The following is a 20,656-nucleotide window of genomic DNA, read 5'->3' as shown; positions in this document are numbered from 1 at the left end:
CGGATTCCTCAGGTTATTCAAACTGTCTCTTGTCCCCAATAACTCGGCTTGGCTGCAGAAAGGGGCTGGCAAACCTCAGTTCTGGGCTTCGATGACCCAAGCTGCCTGCCTCTCCCTGGCCACCGTACCATGCCTGGATTTATAGAAGCTTTACAGCTTATAAAACACGATTCCCGCTTCACAAGGAACTCACCCCAGTGAGGGGCAGAGCCAAGATGAATGCTCAGGCTCCCACCTGCCTCCAAGGACCAAGCTAGGAGTTCCATCAGGGACTCTGAACCGAGAGGTCCGATGGCACACATTTCAGTTTTCCAACACCCTCCTCTTCCCAGGGTGCTACTGGAGATGGCACACATCTTCCTTCAGTCTGCTATGGAGACATTCACTACAGCCCTTGCCATAATTATGATGCACTTAGGGCGTTCTAAGACCAACATCAGTAAACAGTGCCCTAGAACATTGTTCTGATTTAGAGGTTCTTCCAACATCAGAAAGATTAAGAACTGTCAGAGCCAAAGAGACTCTAGGAAACCATTAAATTTAAGCCACTGACTCCACAAGCAAGGAAACGGAGGCCCAGAGAAGTGAGGTAGTCAAATGAGCTAAAGCACATAAACATTACTGTGAAAGATGCCTGTTATTCCAGGCAAGGTGACCGGCCCTGCCTTAGGCTTCCCAGAGGGGCTGAATGAAGTCCTTTACTCACAGTTACCCATTCAAACGTCCCCATCAAATACCAGGTACGAGGCTTATTTAATCCTTAGATGAGTGATTCTAGTCCTGGATGTACATTAGGAACAGTCCGGGAGCAATGCTAATGCCTAACCCCTCCGCAGGCCAATTAAATCAGAATCTTTAGGGGTGGGCCCAGGCATTTTTTTAAACCATCACAGGTGACATTTAATTTGGGGCTGAGAACCATGGTCTATAGACCAAAGTGTGGTCCAGGGACCACTGGCCTCAAAAATCACCCAAAAACTTGTTAACAATGCAGACTTCTGGGCCTTCCTGGAAAATGACTACTTAGCAGTGGGGTAAACCTGGGCATCCGAAGCTCTGACAGTTACCTGGTGGTTATGGAACAATGGCACTGGCACTGAATGAGTCCCAGAAATGCACCTGTGCTCCAGGTGGCCCCAGAGGCCTGGATGGCCCAAGCAGCTGGCCCAAAAGAAGCTCCCAGATGATTCAGGCTCCCATGCCCCCTCTGACCCAAGAGCCACTGCAGAAGCCCCTTGGCATGGCCAGCCGCCAAGGCAACCCTTCCAGGAAGGAGACGGAGCTACCAGGGGCTTCCCAACTCATTCGGGTCCCCACCAGGGCTTACAAGCCCCATGGGACCACTCAGGCCTCCTCTCCCATACTTCCCCTGTCTCACTCCGGCACTGGCCACACTGACCTCTTTGCTGTTCCCAAAACTCCTCAAGCTTTTTCTGGCTTCAAGGACTTTGGTGCTTTTCTCTCCACCCTGATGCCTCTTCCCTCAGATATCTGCATGGCCCCCTCTCTCCTGCAGATCTCTGCTTAAATGTCTTTTTATCAATGAGACTTCCCTGACTTCCATATTTAAAATAGAAAATCTGTCTCCCCACCAAACCTCCCTATCCTCCATCTCTGCTTTGTTTTTCTCCATCATACTTTATATTTTGGTTGTTATCTCTAAGCCTACACACACCAGAATATGAGTTCCATGAAGGTAAGATTTTTATTTGATTCCTGTTATTTGATTCCAGGAAACTTCCCAGTGCCTAAAATAGTGCCCGGCACACAGCAAGCACTCAAATACTTATTCTAGGAATGAATACATCAGAAACACCAATCTCAACACATAGCTTATACCAAAAGATCACAAGAAAGAAGCTGATTATACCCAAATCATTGCTCCACTGATCTCATCTTGGTAAAAGTCTTTTTAAAAACAGGCCAGAAGCCTAATGAAACAGAAACCACTTAGAAATAAGTATTTCCAGTCAATTAACCCAATCCAAATGGGTTTGTGAGTCAAAGACAATTTGTTCTGAGAAACAGATAAAACTATGGAGACAGAAAATGAAGTTGAGAGAAGGTGATCGAACAAATGGATTTCAGATACTGTCCTGGTATGTGCATAGGTTCAAAAGAAAACCCAAGAGCACTGACAGCTACTCTCAGACAGGAAACAGTTTTCAGCAGACCAGAAAGAAGAGAAAGGCTCCGATCCTGGGTTACAGTCTGTGAGCACAGACCCAGTGCAGGATACGACCACATGCTTACCACCAGACCCACCAACCCAGTAAACCTAAGGAGGGCCCTTCCTTTCCCCCTTTCTCCTACTCACACCCCACCTGCCTCCAAAACTCATGGGAAGCCACAGACAATACTTGAGCTCTACAAAGTTGGGAATGCTAGAAGCCTCTGTCGAGGCAGCCACACGGAATCGGGGAGCATCCTGTCACGACCCGGTATCACCGATGTCATCCGTTCCACATCCTTACCCTTGTTGCCTCTCTCCTCCCCACCTCAGTCTCTCCGGGACCGTCATCCTGCGCGTCTCCTGGAGATCAGTCTTCCCCACACACCACTCCAATCAGGTCACTCACTTTTCTCAAAGCCCTAAGTGGTTTCCTATCACCTACCACAGCTCCTCCCACTCTCTGGCCAGGCTTTTGAGAACCTCTACCCTCTAGACCTAGACCAAGTCCACCGATTTTATATTTCCACAGGTGCTTCCTCACCTGCCTCAAAGGCCCAATCACTGCCTTCTTCAACTCGCCAGTAAGAGGTAAGATTGTAGCGACCGGGGGCGCCTGGGTGGCATAGGGGCGCCTGGGTGACACAGCGGTTAAGCGTCTGCCTTCGGCTCAGGGCGTGATCCCGGCGCTGCGGGATCGAGCCCCACATCAGGCTCCTCCGCTATGAGCCTGCTTCTCCCTCTCCCACTGCCCCTGCTGTGTTCCTGTCTCTCTGGCTGTCTCTATCTCTGTTGAATAAATAAATAAAATCTTTAATTAAAAAAAAAAAAAGATTGTAGCACCGAACACACTGGACCATGTCTCCAATCTCCATTCCTGCCAAGATCGTCCCTGCTCTCCACATCATCCACACCCGTTCTTTCCCCTCCAGCCTTTCCGGCTCCATTGCCACAATACACACACACTGCACTCACACATGCACGTGCGTTCATTCACTCAATGATGGTGAGTGAGCACCTACTATGTGCCAGGTCCCCACCCCCGCAGTGCTGACATTCCACAGGATGGAGAGACACAGTCACAAACAAGCAGATTCAGGACGAGTCACAGAGCTTTCCTCAACAGGAGCTCCTCAACCGAAATCAAAAATGGGAGTGACTATTTTTTTTCAATTCTGATGCAAGTGAGAGCAAGCCATGTGAACATGGGGGAAAAGAGGTTTCAAGCAGAGGGAAGAGCAAGTGAAAAGTGCTCGGTGCACTCAAGGAACACAAACTGGAGTAGAGGCGGTCAGAGGAGATGGGGTAGGAAGCAGATAACAAAGGGCCACCTCAAGACTGACGTTTACTCCTTGACAGAAGGTTTCAGGAGGACTTGAGGAAAGGGCTGACACCCTCTGACTTACACTGTCCAAGAATCACTCCCCTCTGCCTATGCATTCCAGCCCTCTATCATGAAGTATAAAATTAAAAGGAAGTTTTCTTCTTGAATGTTCTAAAATTTTCCAAAGTAAGCATATATTAGCTTTTAAATGAAGGGGGGGAAAAAAGCAATCTTCCCAGCCCTTTAAGACTCAGCCCAAATTCCACCTCTGCCTCAAAGCCCGCTGGGCCAGTGCTAGGACCATGCCCGTGCTGCACCCTAGGCCCCAGCAGCCGGACCACCCGGGCGACCCCACAGTCAGCAGGACGTGCCTGCAACAACTAATGTGCATCAAAGTTTCTTCTGCTGCCCTCACGTCTCTCCTGCCCTGCAGGAGTGTGTCCCTTCGGATACTCTTGCCCCCAAGTGCCTGCCTGGGCCCCAGTCTTTCTCTCAGTTGACTTAATTAATTCCTGGTAATTAAAGCTACTATTTGGTGATGAACCGCTAAGAGTCTGACCTCTCCCAGGGGGGTGTAAATATTTTAAAAGGGGAGTCTAAGTGGAAACACAAAAGCCTTAGACTCAGAGAACCGGAGCTAGAATGGTGGAATGATAGGCACTGGGTTCCTATTTTGTGGGTCGCCGGCTACCTTCTCCTAATGGGTTCAGGGGCTTGGAGAAACAGTGGCGCAGGGAGACAAGTGAAGAAATGAAAGATGAGATTACATCATTGCCACAACCTCCTTCCTCCCAAAGGGCTATTCAATCCATTTTGGGTACCAGAGAATGTTCCCCAGAGGTAACCCCAGCCATCTCAGAGGGGTGATCCGTGTGGAAGTAACCACCACCTCAGCAAGAAAAGCCCCCTTAAGACATGTCTGGTCTGGAAGCAAATCGTTCTTTAATTGCTTTCAGTGGGGGGAACTCCTTGAGGGCAAAGTTCATCTCACATGATTCTTTTATGCTCCACAGAGCACCCAGCTCTGGGCTGGGCCCAGGCTAGGCCTTTCATGAGCAACTGTAGATTCCCGATCAATGATGGCCCAGTTGCAAAAAGGCTCCACGGGATTTTAAATACAAGTAAACATTCTAATTAAGAATAACAGTAGAGGGGCGCCTGGGTGGCACAGCGGTTAAGCGTCTGCCTTCAGCTCAGGGAGTGATTCCAGCGTTATGGGATCGAGCCTCACATCAGGCTCCTCCGCTATGAGCCTGCTTCTTCCTCTCCCACTCTCCCTGCTTGTGTTCCCTCTCTCGCTGGCTGTCTCTCTCTCTGTCAAATAAATAAATAAAATCTTTAAAAAACAGAGTAACGGTAGAATTAGTCACACATCTAATATTTTTAAGGGCCTGATGATTTATAGCCTTAGTGAAGTCTCAGCCAGTTCAGCTCGGGTCTGGAGAGTCTGTCCAACAAGGCAAGGCAGCGAGCAGCCCCTGCCCATACAGACCAGAGCCGCGGCAGAGCCAAGCCCCAGAAGACTCTGAACAGCTGCTTGCTGCCCACCCCTGGGCTCCCCGCTCTTCTGAAAATGCCAAACCTCTGCCTCAGATGTGTTTTCAGGCCCTAGAAGAGCCCTGAAAGGCCTGCAGTTACAATGGACACCTGTCTTCAAAACCTCTCTTTCTGGTCGCACTCTGCCCTTTCTTTGGCTGGCTAAGGAACAACTTCAACTTGAGAAGCTGACTCGGCAGATAGGAGTAGGGTGCTGTATACCGCAGCAGACCAGAGCCCACTCCGCTGGCTCCGGCTCGGCTCCAGCTCGCCAAGGGCAGTGTGGGTAAGCTGTTCCTTTGCCCCAAGACTGGATGAAAATGAGGAAGAAGTAGCCACCCCCCTCCCACCTCACACCCAGAATGAGCTGAACTCCCAGGAGGGAAATCCTAGGAATGCATGTGAGGCTTACACACAGGAACCCCTTTCTTTACAGTCTCATGACTCCCAGGTTGTAACACTAAGGCCTCCAGCATCCCCCATGTGGACGGGCAGATGAAGGCCCAGGGCCACGCCCAGAGGAGTGATTTCTTTAAAAGCACTCCTCAAGAAAACACCCACCAATGAAGCGAGAAGCCAAGTCACACCCTTATCGCCCCTCCCAGATGGCGCAGCCCCGGACCTCTGAATTCAGGGACTCGCCCCGTCAGAGGTCCTAGCCTAATTCACCTCGCATCTAACAAAGGCATCTTCCCCTGAGTAACTAAGGAGGGGTGGCCAGCTCCGACATCATGCCTCTTCCATAAGGCCATTTTTCTGGGCAGTTTGAGATTTTGCCTCAGGGCATTCAAATTTATCTCCAAAATGAAAATAGACTAACTGGTTATTTGTTTTTGTAAATATGATACACAAACCTAGAGAAATTCAAGTGACAGGCAAACACGTAAACAAAAGTAAAAACCACCCAATCCCACCACTCAGAAGGAAGGAGATCTCACAGTAAACTCTGTTCTGCAGAAAGGAGGTGAGTCCATTCTGAATTAAACCTAGAGAGTAGTAGGTCATGATTCTCTGAATAAGCCTGGAGACCTCGTTTTGCAAAAGACCCTTAATGTCACCTCTGAACTAGCCAAAGCATTTTTCTAGGGGGCTCCAATAACTGTGGAACTTTCATCAAAGACACAACAAAGTTATACAGAACCCCTCATCCCCCTACACACACTCTGGTTGCAGGCCGGGAGTTAATTTGTTCAGTGGACACATTCTTTTTTTCACTCAACACTGTGGCAGTCTTTCCACAATCAATCACAAGGATAGATCTCATCAGCCTTTTCATCTCCTGGAGTATGTTAATGACAGAAAAGGGGCCACCATTAACTCTTGATCCAACACCTTCAGAATCTAAAATGGAGAAGGTAAAGGACTTACCCAAAGTCACACAGTGAACAGGACAGCCCAGAAGTGCTGAGAAGTTTGAGGAACAACTCTGTGGGTGACACCAACTTGAAAGGTGTTCATTAACTTTTCTTTGAGTCATAAAAAGGATCCATATGTCATTTCAACACACACATAACACACTTCCCACTTCAAATAAAAGTAAATGGTTGGCTGAAGTGGCACTCTGATCTCCTAAAACATTTCTCAAAATTAATTAGCTAATGGATATCACAATCCTACACTCCTAGAACACTGGACTGGATGCCCAGAAATGGAAACGAATGCAGCTTGTGAGTACATGCGAATTCTCTCCTACTCGGGATATTCCTATTTTTGTAGGAAAAGAAAAAGTTAAAACGAAGTTACATGTAAAGATAGAGCTAGAGATAAAGATCTAATACAAACACTAAATATTAAAATGTTGACAGTAGCTCTAGGTCAGAGGACTTATTGGTTACTTATATTTCCTTTGTATACCTATCTGTGCTCCCTACATTTTCTACATGAATATACTGCTGTAATTCTTTTTAGAGTTTTAAAGGAAAAATAATTAGTCCACGATCTAGGTTGGTCTATTTGGATTTTATTTTTCATTATAGAAAAACAGAGATTCAAAACTCTAGGAGATCCACCACTCTTCCCAGTTTTGCAGAAGCAGAAAGAAGTGTTAAGACAAAGCTCAAATGCCACGAAGATTTCAATCCAGTAGGAAAGCTCACCGTGGCCAGGCTGAGCAGAGGGCAGGAGTTACTACTTTCTTTTCTGTCTCCAATGTGTAGGGAAGATGAAAATTCTAAACCAATCTCTCCTTCCAGTGCAACCAAAAGCTCCCCGCCCCCTCCATGAGTTCACAGACCTCTGTTCCCTGAACAATTTCCAATACATCTGTCCACAACCACCCGTGAGCTACGAGACTACCCACACCACTTAGAATCTGGATACCAGTTCTGAGGAATCCCCTTTTCCAGTATTTTATTTCTAAAAAAAGGTACTCCTCCTCTTCCTTAAGATTCACAAACTTATGATCCAGCCCACACCATACAGAATCATGCATTTGATCAATTAATAATCGTGGTTGGCCACACTGTATAGAGCTTAAGTAAAGATTATGTTAACAAAAAAGATGAGTTTTCACGGGCCTGAGAAAAACAAACAGGAATTGAGGAGCAAGAGTTTAATATGTCCTAGCCCTGGCCAGAAGGGGGGGGGGGGGATGGCCAGAGGACAGAACATCTGTCATTCTGCAGTTTCATTTCTCATGGCCAGTTAATACCGAGTTTATGCATCAGTCGATTCCAAGTTTGGTTAGTGAGTCAGTCTGCCTGGATCCAATAAGCTCCGAGTGCCCCACAAAACTGAATTTTAGGACTATGAGAACCAGATCCTGAAACATAGTGATCCCGCCAAAAGAAAGCCACCCCCAGGATGACATCTGTCTCCACTAACTCCAAAATCAACCATGGTATGTATCTGATACTCTGATGTATCCAATACTCATCTAATAATACTCTCTGTGGCTTGTAGAATAAAATCCAAACTGACCTGCCTTTTACAGCTCCAACTCCAGCTCAGTTTTCCAGCCTCCTGCCCATACCAACCAAGCCTCTCATGGCTCCATGCTTTCGTACATAGCTCTCTCTACCTAGACTGTCCTTTGCCCAGTCTTACTGGCCTGTAAAACTCCTATTCTTCCTCCAAAGCCCAGTTCAAAAGTCACCTCTGCCCTGAAGTCTTCCCTACTCCCCCCAGCCATTTAGTTCCTACTGCTCCCAAAAGCTCTCTAGCTACAGGTGCGTTAGAGAACTTGTCAAGTACATTGTAGCTCACCCGTTTACACAACTGACCTCCCGTGGACACCCTGCCGTTCTGAAGGGAAGGAACTCACTTTATATTCAAAAGTCCTAGCACAGCGTCAAGAATGAAATGGGGGATCAATGTTGAATGACTGATCACATGGAACACTGGCATTACGTTATTTAGAGAAAAAGGGAGGGCAAAAAGAGTCTCACAAAATCCAAGAATTAAATTATCTATATATTTAATCTCATCCCGTGTGACCATAACATAGCTAAAAGACAGCACGAAAGTTTTAAAAATTTAATGATAGCAACTAACATGTGAGGTAAGTGCTACAATGTCTACGTGGCTTGGTTAATCTGATATGCACAACAGCCCCGTGAGGTAGGTACTTTTATCTGCATTTACCAACGCTATGAGATAGGTACTTTGATCTTTATTTAAGCTGGGAAAAGCTTGAGGCCTTTCCAAATAGGAAACTGAGGCACATAAGAAATAAACTCAAAATCATTCTGTTAGCAAGTGGCAGAAGCAAGATGCAAACTCCAGTAGTCTGGTCCTAGAGCCAGTGGGCTCTGGGATCGTGGAGACCTGGGTCTGAGTCCAGATTATGTTACAAACGTGGTTTTGGATAAGTCATCTATCCCCTCTGGGCTTGTATCTGTAAAAGGGGCAGGACAACTTTCTCTTAAGTTGCAGAGAGGATGAAGTTAAATCTGATGTTTGCAGAAGTCTCTCAAATTGATTCTCCCACCTAGCAGGCACTCCATAAATGCTAATTCATCTTCCTTTCCCTTCCTAAAAGCTGCACAAAATAGACTTTGAGGAAAAGGATCTCTGGAAAAGAGGAAGACTGAGGAAAAGACTGCTCTGAGGCTTTTCGAAGCAGATCAAGTAGTTAGGCCACTCAACACAGAAAGCCTCGCCTTACCTGCTTATCTCAAAGTCCATTCCCCACACAGAGGCCGGAGACCTTTTAAAATGTAAATGTCATCATGTCAATTGCTTGAAGCCCCTCAAAGGTTCCTAATTTCACTGGGGATACAAACCAAAGTTGAGGGAGGGGTAGGAGAGGGAGGCATTCTGTCCCCAAGGTCCCCTGTGATCTAACTCACCTCTCTCTCTACAAACTTATCTCCCCTCTTCCTTTCCCCCTCCAGCCACACAGGCCTCTTTCACTTCCTCCAACTTGCCAAGCTCCGTGCTGCTCCACACATGGTTAACTCTTAACCCTCCTTCAGGTCTCAGCCCAGACGTCACTTCCTCAGGGAAGCCTTTCTGAAGCCCCCAGATCAAATCATGGCCCATCACTCTCAGCACTCTGCCCATCTTTCCAAGCTCGAACTCAGCACAGTTTGAAATGATTAGTTTACCACTTCCTTCAAAGTTTTATTCAAAAGACACCTTCTTAGAAGGCCTTCCCAGGTCACTTGAATGTAAATTCAACCTCCGCCCAGTATCTCATATCCTCCTTCCCTATCTTCTTTTTCTCCCTAGCATTTAGCCCCTTTTAAGAGGCTACATTTTTCATTATATACTTTATTTTACTGTCTTCCGCCCGCCACACACACCAGATTGAAAGCTCAAGGGCAGTTATTTTTGCTTACTTTCTTCACAGCATCTAAAACAATGCCTGGCACATATTTGTTGACAAATATTTGGTGTGGAACGAAATTTCCAGATTATTTATTATTGGGCTTTCCCACTATGCTATGAGCTCAAGTTAAAACACGTCTTTCTGGTTTACCACCATCCTCCCAACACCTAGTCCAGGGTCCAGGACATAATAAGTGCTCAGTAAAAATTTACTGAGTGTATCAAAGCCATGACCATTGGAAAAATGGTCAAATTATGCGTGCTAGCACCACGCTTCCTCCTCTCTTTCAGTGTGCAAGGTACCTGTGAGTTTGAGGAAACAGACCCATGAAATCCCAGCAAGCACCCACCAGGCCAGGCATCTGTCTGTCCACATCCTGTATGCTCAGCCACACCGTACACACCAACAGATGCACCCTACAGGCCCTATATGAACAGAGACCTGAAGGCAGGGGGGCCAACCCTAGGCCTAATACCATCTTACCCCCAAGTCCCATTCTCCTACTGCCAGGCCTATTCTAGGCTAGTCCTGGGTGCCAGACATGCTTCCCTGGGGGGGCCTGTGGATTTATTCCAGTCCAGGACTTTTAATGCCCCCTCTGGCCTACTCAAAGAAACAGAAAGTTAAAAATCCCTGAGCAGCTCCCACAATCCTGGGGTTCTCAGGAACAGGCATACCTAAGGTCGTATGGACCCCTCCCCCTCACACACGCTGATCCAAGGCCAGGAGGCCATCTGTCCAGCAGACGCTACCCTGTCCTCTCTCGGGTCACATTGAACCTTCCCCCCCCACACACACCCAGGTTGGCAGGAAGAGCCCCTGCAGAGAGATAATTTCCACCCTAATCAACAGGCCTGGTCACCCCCTGAAGACCCCCAACTCTGGAGCAGGAATACCTGTCTGCTCCCGAAGAAACCTACCCCAGGGTCAGAACTTGGGCGGAGGTGGGGGGAGGGACCGAGGGGCCCCCAAGAGGGTCGATCCCCGAAGTGTCCGCCCCGGGACGGCGCCAGCTCTCGGCGCGGCGGGGGACGGAAGGGCTGACAGGGCGCCCCGGCGGGGTGAAGTGGCACCGTTATCCGCGCCCGAGCAGGGGGCCGCGGGCTGTGGCCGAGGGCGGCCGCCTGTCCCGCGCGGGGAGGACGGCGGCGGCGGGTCGCGGCGGCAGCGGCAGGCGGCCCGTCGGCCGGGGGCGGGGTGGGGTGGCGGCCGGGGCCCGCCAGGCGGCGGTCGGGGGAAGTGGCTGCCGCCTCGCCTCGGGCGGCGCGCAGGGTCCGCCCGGCTGCAGGGCCGCGGCGCGGGCGCAGGCTCGGCCCCGGCTCGGCACGGCCGCGGCTCCGGCCCGCGGACTGGGGCGGCCTCGGCGGCGGCGGCGGCGGCGGCGGCCCCGGCCCGCAGGCTCCCCGCCCCGGCCCGGCCCGCGGGGGGGCGCTTACCTGGCGGCGGCGGCGGCTGCAGGCCCCGGGCTCGGCCGCGCGCGTCCCCAGCGCCGGCTGCGGGAGCCACAACATGGCGACGGCGGTGGCGGGCGGGGCTGCGGCTCCGGGGGCGGAGCGGGGGCGGGAGCCGGCCTGGCGGCGGGACCCGGCTGGGGCCGCGGGCGGGGGGGTGAGGGGGGGCGGGCGGAAGGCGACTCGGACCTGGGCGCCGGCCCAGGGCGGCGCGGCGGAGGGGCTACCCCGGCCTGGGCCCGGCCTCCGGCCTCCAGCTCCCGCCTCCGGCCTCCCGCCTCCCGCCCCGAGGCGGGCTGCGCGGCGCGGGCCCGACGGCGGCGGCGGCGGCGGGGCGGGCGGGGCGGGGGCGGCGCCGCGCAGGGCTGGACCCCCGACCCCGCGCGCCCCGGCCGGGCCCCCGCCCCTGCCCCGCCCGCCCGCCCGCCGGGCCGGCCAAGTGCCCCGGCGCCGCGGCTCCGGCCCGGCGGCCGCTCCCAGAGCCCTGGGCCCCTCGTCCTCCGCCGCGCCTCCCGGGCGGGGGCCTTGGGCAGGGACCGCCGTCTCCCGCTAGAGGGACCCGAGCTGCCCCCGCGGCCGTCTCGCCCCAGCGGACGGCGAGCGCCTCCGGAGCCGGGACGGCGTCCTCGTCACTAGATCTGGCACGTAGTGGGGCCTAGCAAGAGGCTGCCAGGTGGAAGGAAGCAGAGGTGGCGCGGGCCCGGCACTTAGTGGGTGCGCCCTCAGTGTGTGGTCATTGCCGGCCTGGGAGACTTGCTCGCAGGCTTGGAGGCGGGGGGCACTCTGACGTGTCGCCTCTGGGAGAACCGTGAGACCCGCGGTGAGCAGAGTTGACGACCGGCACCCGGGGCCTCCCGGGGGTAGCCTGGGAGATCTCTTGAGTGGCGGGGGAAGCTCTGACTGCAAGGTGAGAACGCAGAGAGGCGGGCAGAAGGCCAGGAGGGTGACCCGCAGGACCTTCCAAGACCCCAGCGCACCTGGAAGCAGGCGGTCTTAAGGTGCTAGGTCAGGGTGCGGGAGCGCAGAGGTGAGGCCCTGGTGTCTGACAGGGGGCACCCACCGCTGACCGTGGAGAAATTCCTTCTGAAGAACCAGGAAAGAGATGCCAATTTGCAAGAGGGGTGGAACTAGCTTTCAGCCAGGGCCCGCTGTGCGCCTGGCAGTGAGCTGAGTTGAGCACTGGGATAAGAAGTGTGTGAAGCAATTAAAGCAGAAAGGGTGATCTTTTCAGAAGTGTGGCAGTGAGCCGGAGAATAAGAGCAAAGGAGAGAGGCGATTTCTTTATCCCCGCCCCCCGCACCCCAATATGAGGTGAAGTTCTCAAATAAAGGAGCTAAGAGGAGAGAATAAGAGACGAGAGATGGGATAATTAATGGTGCAAGATCCCAGAAAAGGAAAATGAGATAGATACGGCTGGTGGAGGGGGAGGAAGAGATCAGAGAAGAGGGACACCTCTTCCTACAAGATTTAAAGGATGCATAAAGATGGAAATATTTTGAGATGGGGAGGCATTGCTACTGAGTCCTTCATGTTTCCCTGGATCAGCTGCCTAGATGACCCCCAAAGTCATCCGTAAGCCTTCTGGGGTTACTGTCCTTTAAAACTTAAGTGCAGTTGGCTCAAACCCCTTTTCCTCTTGAAGTGGGAAAGCCAGCATACCCGCCAGTATTTCCAAAGATTCATAGGGAAACTTACATTTCTCCTAATTATCCTATTGGCCCCAATTTTCTATTATGCTATTTTAGGAAATTTGTTATCGTACCCTGGATACCACCCCATTTATACTCCCCCAAAATATAGCACCATATGTGAAAACAAAGTACCCAATGTTATATGATTGTTAAATAAATTATAGTTTATTTGTAACCATTAAAAATCATGTTGAAGGGAAAGATTAATGACATGGGAAATATTTGTAATTGAAAAGCACATCATAAGATGATATAATACTAGCTTGTAATATATAAATATACTATGCATATCACACATAGATATCATGCCTCGATAAATTGGATTTTTATTTTCTTCTGTGACTTCTTCATTTTCTTATTTTCACAGTACATTAATATTTCTCTTTAAATCAGGAAAAATGATATTTAAAAGTATCTTTAAGAAAGGTATTTTTTAAGAAATCTTTTTGGAGTCAAAAGAGATATTAGGAATTAAGAAAGGAGGGGGCGCCTGGATGGCTCAGTTGGTAGAGCATGGGACTCACAATCTCAGGGTCTTGAGTTGAAGCCCCACGTTGGGTATGGAGCCTCCTTTAAACAAAAATTTTTTTTTCTTTAAGGAATCAAGAAGAAAGGAAATTGCAAATGGATCTTTGAAGGATGGAAGGGACTTAAGTCAGCAGAGATGAGCTGACTGGGGAGGCTGCCCTCCACAGGAGGAACACTGCAATCAAGGACACAAAATAAGAAATGGATGGGGTGTTCAAGGAACACCAGAAGTTGGTTTGGTTGAAGCATAGGATTCAAGGTGGAGAAAAGTAGGAGACAAAGTCCAGAAAAATAAGATGGGGCCATGGTCTCGAATGCCAAGCTAAACCTTTTGTAATTTGCGGTTGAGAAGAACCCCTGGAGCTTGAACTGTGCAGGTGATAAATTTTAAAGTAGATTTTCCCGTAACCTCTTACTTAATGAGGTTCTGGATCTCAGCCCTTCTAACTTAATGATATTTCGATATTTGATTGACTCAGCAGTGAGGTAGGGGCAACAGTTTTTGCATTCCAACTCTTTACAGAATGAGAACTGGCCCTTGCTTCTCTGCCTGTTAATTACTACAACCTTTATTCAAAAGGCACCAGAGTTTCAGAGAGAACAGATTAGCAAAGAATGAGGACGAGAGGAATAAGAAATGTGCACCTTAAACCAGTGCTTTTTTTTTTTTTTACAACTTTCTATGAGTTTGGCTTTTTTTAGATTCCACAAATGAGTGAGGTCATACGGTATTTGTCTTTCTCTGACTTATTTCACATAGCATAACACCCTCAAGATTCATCCATGTTGTCAAAAATGGCAGGATTTCCTTTTTTTATTAGTGAATAATATTCTTGGCAAACATTTTTTTTTAAAGATTTTATTTATTTGACAGAGAGACAGCCAGCAAGAGAGGGAACACAAGCAGGGGGAGTGGGAGAGGAAGAAGCAGGCTCCCAGCAAAGAAGCCTGATGTGGGGCTCGATCCCAGAACGCTGGGATCACGCCCTGAGCCGAAGGCAGACGCTTAACGACTGAGCCACCCTACGCTTAACAACTGAGCCACCCAGGCACCCCCTTGGCAAACTTTTTTGATTGTGACCCTCTATACAAAATATATTGTTCATCTCAACCCAGAATATACACATGGATGTATATAAATTCACCTCTGAGCCGGAAGTTTCATGACATATTACTCATATGCACTGCTGGCTGATACTTTCAACTTTATTTTTATTTCTTTTCGAACAGTGGTCAGACCCTATTACATTGATTTTATGACCCACTATAGGGTTACAAAATGCCTCAAAGGACATTGAAAAGAGGCTAGAGTATCCCCTGCTATGTTTACAGTTCTCATTTAAATAGCCACATAGACTGTGACCTTCAGTTTGCCATGTTTACATGTCCCAGAAGTCAACAGGACAGTCAAGGCTCTCTCAGGATGTGGTGGGGGCGGGGATAGAAGGATTGGCACAAGCCCTGTTTGGGTTCCTCTTCCCTTCTTAGCAAATATTTCCTGATAGCAATATTTCTCAGAAGCCATAAATGTTCTCTTCTTTATTTGGCCTGAGATGCAGATTGAACTTCAGACAATGCTGGGCTACCACCTGTAAACCAGAGACAACTTTCCATTTGAATGAACAGAATCACAGACTAAAATAAAAGGGGAATAATGTATCTTGATTGTGACAGTACATAGAAGCTGTTGTATCCACCACTGTTGGAATATGATAGGGAAAGTAAGTACCATCCCTTTCTTCTAAGTCCAGAACCAATGAGAAAATGAAAATACAACTCCATCACCAATAGAACTGAACTCAAGTATGTGGCTTGACTGATGACTGTAGCCTTTTTAATATTCCCTGAATTAAAATGATCTCCCCCAAAACTCCAACCTCCCCCTTAAGGGGGCCTAACAACTTTCACTGTGTCTAATTAGAGAACATTGCACTCTCTCTGAGGGCAGGCAGATCCAAATTCACCAGTTAGGTAAGTCTGGGACGAATTCTCTCCCACCCGCCCTCTTATCAAAACCAAACAAAAAAGTTAGGGAATAAGGATCTATCTCTGCCCAAACAAATTGGGTCTGACCCAATAGTTAGGCAGCTGAACAGGAAAGTATATGAATGCAGTGAATTATAAAAAATGGCAAATCCATACCTTAACATCTCGTCACTTAAAACCTGTATGGAACACCCATTTGCCAGTCTTCGGATGTGAGGCCAAAATTTTTCTTTGAGCAAGAGTGCCGATTAGAGTGTTCTTGAGATCTTTCTTACAGAAATCCTATCCACGGTATATTTTCTGTGCTTTCCAATTTGTTTCTTTAAAGTTGACTAAGGACTTAAAACTTCTTGCAAAGCAATATAAGAGAAGCCTTCCTCTTAAAAAAAAAAAAAATCCTTTGTAATTGTCTCACCCTCATCTGGTTTGACAGTAATTTTCAAATGGTTGTTAGCTAATATTTCCAGAGCATTCAACTGACATTTCATAGAAACAACTGTTTCTTTTCATGCTTATGTTTCATCGGTTTGTGTAACTTAAATTAATTACACTCTGGCACACGGCTGTCACAGGGAGGGTTGGGACCAAACACAACAGACTCTTGTTAGGCATCTAACTCAATTGGTAGGAAGAAGTGTGTAGGAAATCCAGAGATGAAAGCATTCAGTAGGTCATGGGTAGTAGTCAATATGTTTAACTGGAGGGACTAGAAAGTGTTGATTCCAGAGAGTCAACTGAAAGAGAGCCATTAATGCTCATAGACTAGTATGACCAACTCTGTGTATATCTTAACCTTCTTCTTCCATCATTTGTCCATTTTATAGTCCACTCAAAATCACTGTCCCTCCATTCCCATTTAGCTAAACATGGCTTTGAATGGCTTAGGATTGGTATGGCTATCAAAGAAATTCAAATGGTAACATCACACACTGCATTAGCAAAATATACATACCTTATTCACTTTCCAGTGCTAGTAAGATGATGTAATTGGTACATTCAGAGAAAGCTGTGGCCATGTGAACGGGCATCATCCCTTTAAGAAGCAACTGACCTTACTTCTGAAGAGCCTTAAAAGAAATGTGGCCCTTTTGACTCATCAATACCGCTCTTGGAAACTTTTCCTGGGGAAATAACCCTCCCCCAAAGAGAATGGCCACATGTACAATATTTACTATAGCCTTATTTGTGGTAGGGAAAGTTGGAGTAACTTATGGTATGTAACATTGTGTAACTTACCACTGAGTAAGCAGAAAGGAGTAACTTGGAAAACATTTGATTACATATTATTCGGAGAAAGATACAGCTTGTTCCACTACACTAAAAACCTGAAACTGAATTGTATACTTTAAAAGGGTGAATTTTGTGAATCATAGCTCAACTTTTCAAAAAAGATACAATTCTGTATTTTTGCTTTTGTATCAGCCAAGATCAGCAGGAAACAGATGGCCTGCTCAAAATGTGTAACTGAAGAGAGTTAATGAAGGGACAGTGACAAAGAGGCAGGCAGGGTTGAGGGAAACCAACAAGGGATAGTGAAGCACCCCAGGGCTACATCTGCTGAGAAGCCATTATCAGCCACAGGCTAAGTGAGAACAAAAGCTTCAGGAAAGAGAGAGCCCATAGGAACTTACAGGAATACAGCACTACCTCTCTCTCTTGCCCTCAGGTCTCCTGTGGTACACCCCCCCCCCCCCCCCCCCCCCCGGTGGCTGAACCCGAGAGGAAGCCTAAGGACAAGTGAGCCCAGATGACAGTGTCCTTCAAGGCCAGCCTCTGGAAAAGGACAGAGGGTGGGTCCGGAAAGACAAAGGCAGAATATCTAGCAGGTATGTGATCATAGAACAATGCGAGAACTGTCTAAGCTGTGGCCAAGGATCTTCAGGGAATCCGAAAAACCAGGGTTTCCAGAGAGAAGAAGTGGAGGTAGCTGGAGAGCAGGTAGGGTAGGTGGAGGGAACGGGAAAGATCATTAACTCAGGCTGAGACAAGGGTGAGAGGCAGAAACAGGCACTTTTTATTTTTTGGTCAAATACTTAGCTGGAGACTGAGCTCTGGAAGAGATTAATAGGAGATACAGGAACTAAATTAGACTAGGGCATTGGAAATTCTTCCCCTATTGGCTATTACCCTATATTTCTCCTTCCTAGCTAAACTGCATGCGTTCAACAAATAATTGCTTAGTACCTATCATGTGCCAGGAACTGTTAGGCCCTGGGGATTGAGGAGGGAACAAAATTAACATCCTTGCTGTCCTGCAGTTTACATCCTGGTGGGGGGAGACAGACCATAGATAAGTAAATATGTCAAGGAATGATAAGCGTTCTAAAGAAAAAATGTGGGAGAGCAGGGAAATAAAATCCCGCCCATTCTATACCTTAAAAACCTCTTGATTTAGTCCACACAGCTCCCTCCTCCACACACACACACACACACACGCACACACACACACACACACACACACACACACCCCAGACCTCCAGAGTAAATTAGGCCGTGTGTATCTCTCACCTGGACAAATATCATATAATACCTTCCTCCCTCCAGCACCCTCCAGCCAGTCTGTGGGGAGGATCTCCCTGAGATAAATCACGTCAGTGCCCTGCTTAAAATCCTCCAAAGCTCTTGTTCGTCTGCAGTGTGGAATACTGTCTAACCTCCTTATCATAGACCTTTTCTTATCTTCTCTGTCCATCACGTGCCTCTACCTCCCCCACTCTCCTCTTCTGTCCACACTAATTGTCTGTAGTTTACTGGCCATGCCACACGGCATATATCCGTATGTTTGTTGATGCCGCTCTTTCCACTTGGAGGGCCCTCCCATGCCCTCCACCTTCGCCAGAATTTGCCAATCCCCTCTTTGTTCTTCTAAACCCCTCAGCTACCACCTCTTTGGTCAAGCTCCCCTGACCTTCCCAGGTGTGAAGGAGCATCTCCCAACTCCCTCTTTCGTGTCATCAGTGTATCTTACAGATACCTATGAATACATTTATCATACCATATAATCTTAGATCTTAAGATGTACAGAAGTGCGTTTGGGGCACCTGGGTGCTTAGTTGCTGGAGCGTCTGACTTCGGCTTGGGTCATAATCTTGGGGTCCTGGGATCGAGTCCCACATCCAACTCCGTGCTCAGTGGAGACTCGGCTTCTGTCTCTCCCTCTCCCTCCACCCCTCCCCCGTCATATAAATAAATAAAATCTTTAAATATAATCCATGGCTCAGAATCCTACGTTCATCGGTTCATGTGTGACCCTCTTTTGTTACTAATCATCCACCCTAAAAACTAGGATTGACAACTTCCACATATACCCCCCCCCACCCAATGCTTAATCTTGTGTTTATCATTTTCTTGCTTCTAAAAATATTTTTATCTAGAAAATCTTCTTTTTATTATTTTTTTAAAGATTTTATGTATTCATTTGACAGAGAGAGACAGCTAGCGAGAGAGGGAACACAAGCAGGGGAAGTGGGAGGGGAAGAAGCAGGCTCCCAGCGGAGGAGCCTGACGTGGGGCTCGATCCCAGAATGTCAGGATCACGCCCTGAGCCAAAGGCAGACGCTTAACGACTGAGCCACCCAGGCGCCCCCTAGAAAATATTTTTTAAATCAATTTTTAAAGTCTCCCTAGCTTTGATTCCATGGATCTGTGGAATCTAGGGAAAAAAAAAAAAAAAAGAACAAACAAAAAGCAGAAACAGACCCGTAAATACAGAGAACTGATAGTTGCCAGGAGGGAGGGGGAGGAGGACAAAATGGGTGAAAGGGAGAGGGAGATACAGGCTTCCGTAATGGAATGAATAAGTCACGAGGATGAAAGGTACAGCATAGGGAAGAGTCAACAGTATGGTAGCAGCCTTATGTGGTGACAGATAGTAGCCACACTTGTGGTGAACCCCACAGAAGGAGTAGAGTTGTCGAATCTGTGCAGAGTTGTACACCTGAAACCGAACGTAACATTGTGTCAACTATACTTCAATTTAAAAAAATTACCCTAGGTTTATAAAAATTTAAAAAGTCTTGCTTTTAAAAAAGTTGAGTTTGAATGTGCTTATATATCTTTACTAGCCATATATATATATATATATGTGTGTATATATATATATATGATTTTATTTATTTATTTGTCAGAGAGAAGGACAGGCAGGCAGAGGGAGAAGCAGGCTCCCCACCAAGCAAGGAGCCCGATGTGGGGCTCAATCCCAGGACCCCGGGATCATGACCTGAGCTGAAGGCAAACACTCAACCCACTGAGCCACACAGGTGTCCCTACTACCTATAAATATTTCCTCTTGTGAAATAGCTGTTCATGTCTTTTGCCCATTTTCTATTAGCTTTTTATCCTTTTCTCATTAATTTTCAGGATTTCCTTACATGTTCTTTTAATATTCCCTTAGAGTTTTTTTTCCCTTGGAATTCAAGTACACAGAAAAAGTTTAATTTCTATAAATTTATGTACGTCTATGTATTTATACATACACATAAGTACATATTTGTGTATGTGAACCTACATACATAATCCCAACACATGTATTTCAGTTGCTTTCTTTATTCAAGAGTATCATCCCCTACGTAATATCCTGGGACTTCTTTTTCATCTTCCACGTTATAGTGCTAAGATTTATCTCGGGCTTGCTGTAAGTAGCTGAGTTTATTTACTGTGGCTGCTGTAGATTATTCTAGAGTGTGAATACACTAAATTACTTTGCCCCTTGCAGCAGAGGCTCTTGGTACCCTGTGTTCTTCCCCTTGACTCACCTCTGATTTTAGCCAAATACATCGTGGCCAGTTTCATGGGACCTCCCAAACACTGGCAATTCCTACTGTTCCTGTTAGGCCTTGGGTTTCTCTGATTTCTGCTTCAGGCCCTTCTCTGCCACAAGGGGAGTTAACCCTCAACTAATGGGGGACATGAGCCAAGGGATAAAAGCCCCAGGCTCCCATCCCTCAGATGGACAATTCTGGAAGGCATTCTGTATGCTTCTCAGAGGCGTCAGTCCACAGAATCACATGCCCCGAGTCTGCTTTTCTTCCTCCCCTGCCTCATCCTTCAGTCCTTCACTCCCGCTGCCTGAGATCACTTCCCAAATAAATAACCTGCAACCAAGTCCTTGACCCCGTCTCTGCTTTTGAGGAACTCAAACACATACAGCCAACGTGCTGATAATGAGCATGCAAACTGTTGCAGGTTTTTGCTGTTGCA

General features: G+C 47.7%; 1 protein-coding gene and 1 long non-coding RNA gene across 7 annotated transcripts in view; one reads left to right on the top strand and one right to left on the bottom strand.

The window, feature by feature from the left end:
* The window catches only part of ZNF592 (zinc finger protein 592), a 46,953-nt gene extending 35,613 nt beyond the window's left edge, over window positions 1-11,340 (bottom strand). The window contains exons 1-2 of one of the 6 annotated variants that reach the window (XM_048220589.2): window positions 11,238-11,334; window positions 9,136-9,239 (exon numbers count right to left, since the gene is read on the bottom strand). In XM_048220589.2, the coding sequence (XP_048076546.2) occupies window positions 9,136-9,155 (20 nt within the window). In that variant the 5' untranslated portion in view covers window positions 9,156-9,239; window positions 11,238-11,334. Of the gene's footprint in view, window positions 1-6,398; window positions 6,462-9,135; window positions 9,240-10,721; window positions 10,920-11,237 lie in introns of those variants that run through there. The other 5 variants (XM_048220591.2, XM_048220594.2, XM_057303635.1 and 2 more) reach the window with 5 other exon arrangements.
* A 334-nt stretch (window positions 11,341-11,674) lies between these two features.
* On the top strand, window positions 11,675-18,663 carry LOC130541937 (uncharacterized). The gene is made up of 2 exons (XR_008956070.1): window positions 11,675-12,159; window positions 13,543-18,663. It is a non-coding gene; the product is annotated as an uncharacterized LOC130541937 (long non-coding RNA).
* The last annotated feature ends 1,993 nt before the right edge of the window (window positions 18,664-20,656 follow it).

This window comes from Ursus arctos, unplaced genomic scaffold, assembly GCF_023065955.2.
Source record: "Ursus arctos isolate Adak ecotype North America unplaced genomic scaffold, UrsArc2.0 scaffold_28, whole genome shotgun sequence".
NCBI lineage: Eukaryota > Metazoa > Chordata > Mammalia > Carnivora > Ursidae > Ursus > Ursus arctos.
Note: the sequence above shows the minus strand (reverse complement) of the source record. Positions and strands in the feature narration are given on the sequence as shown.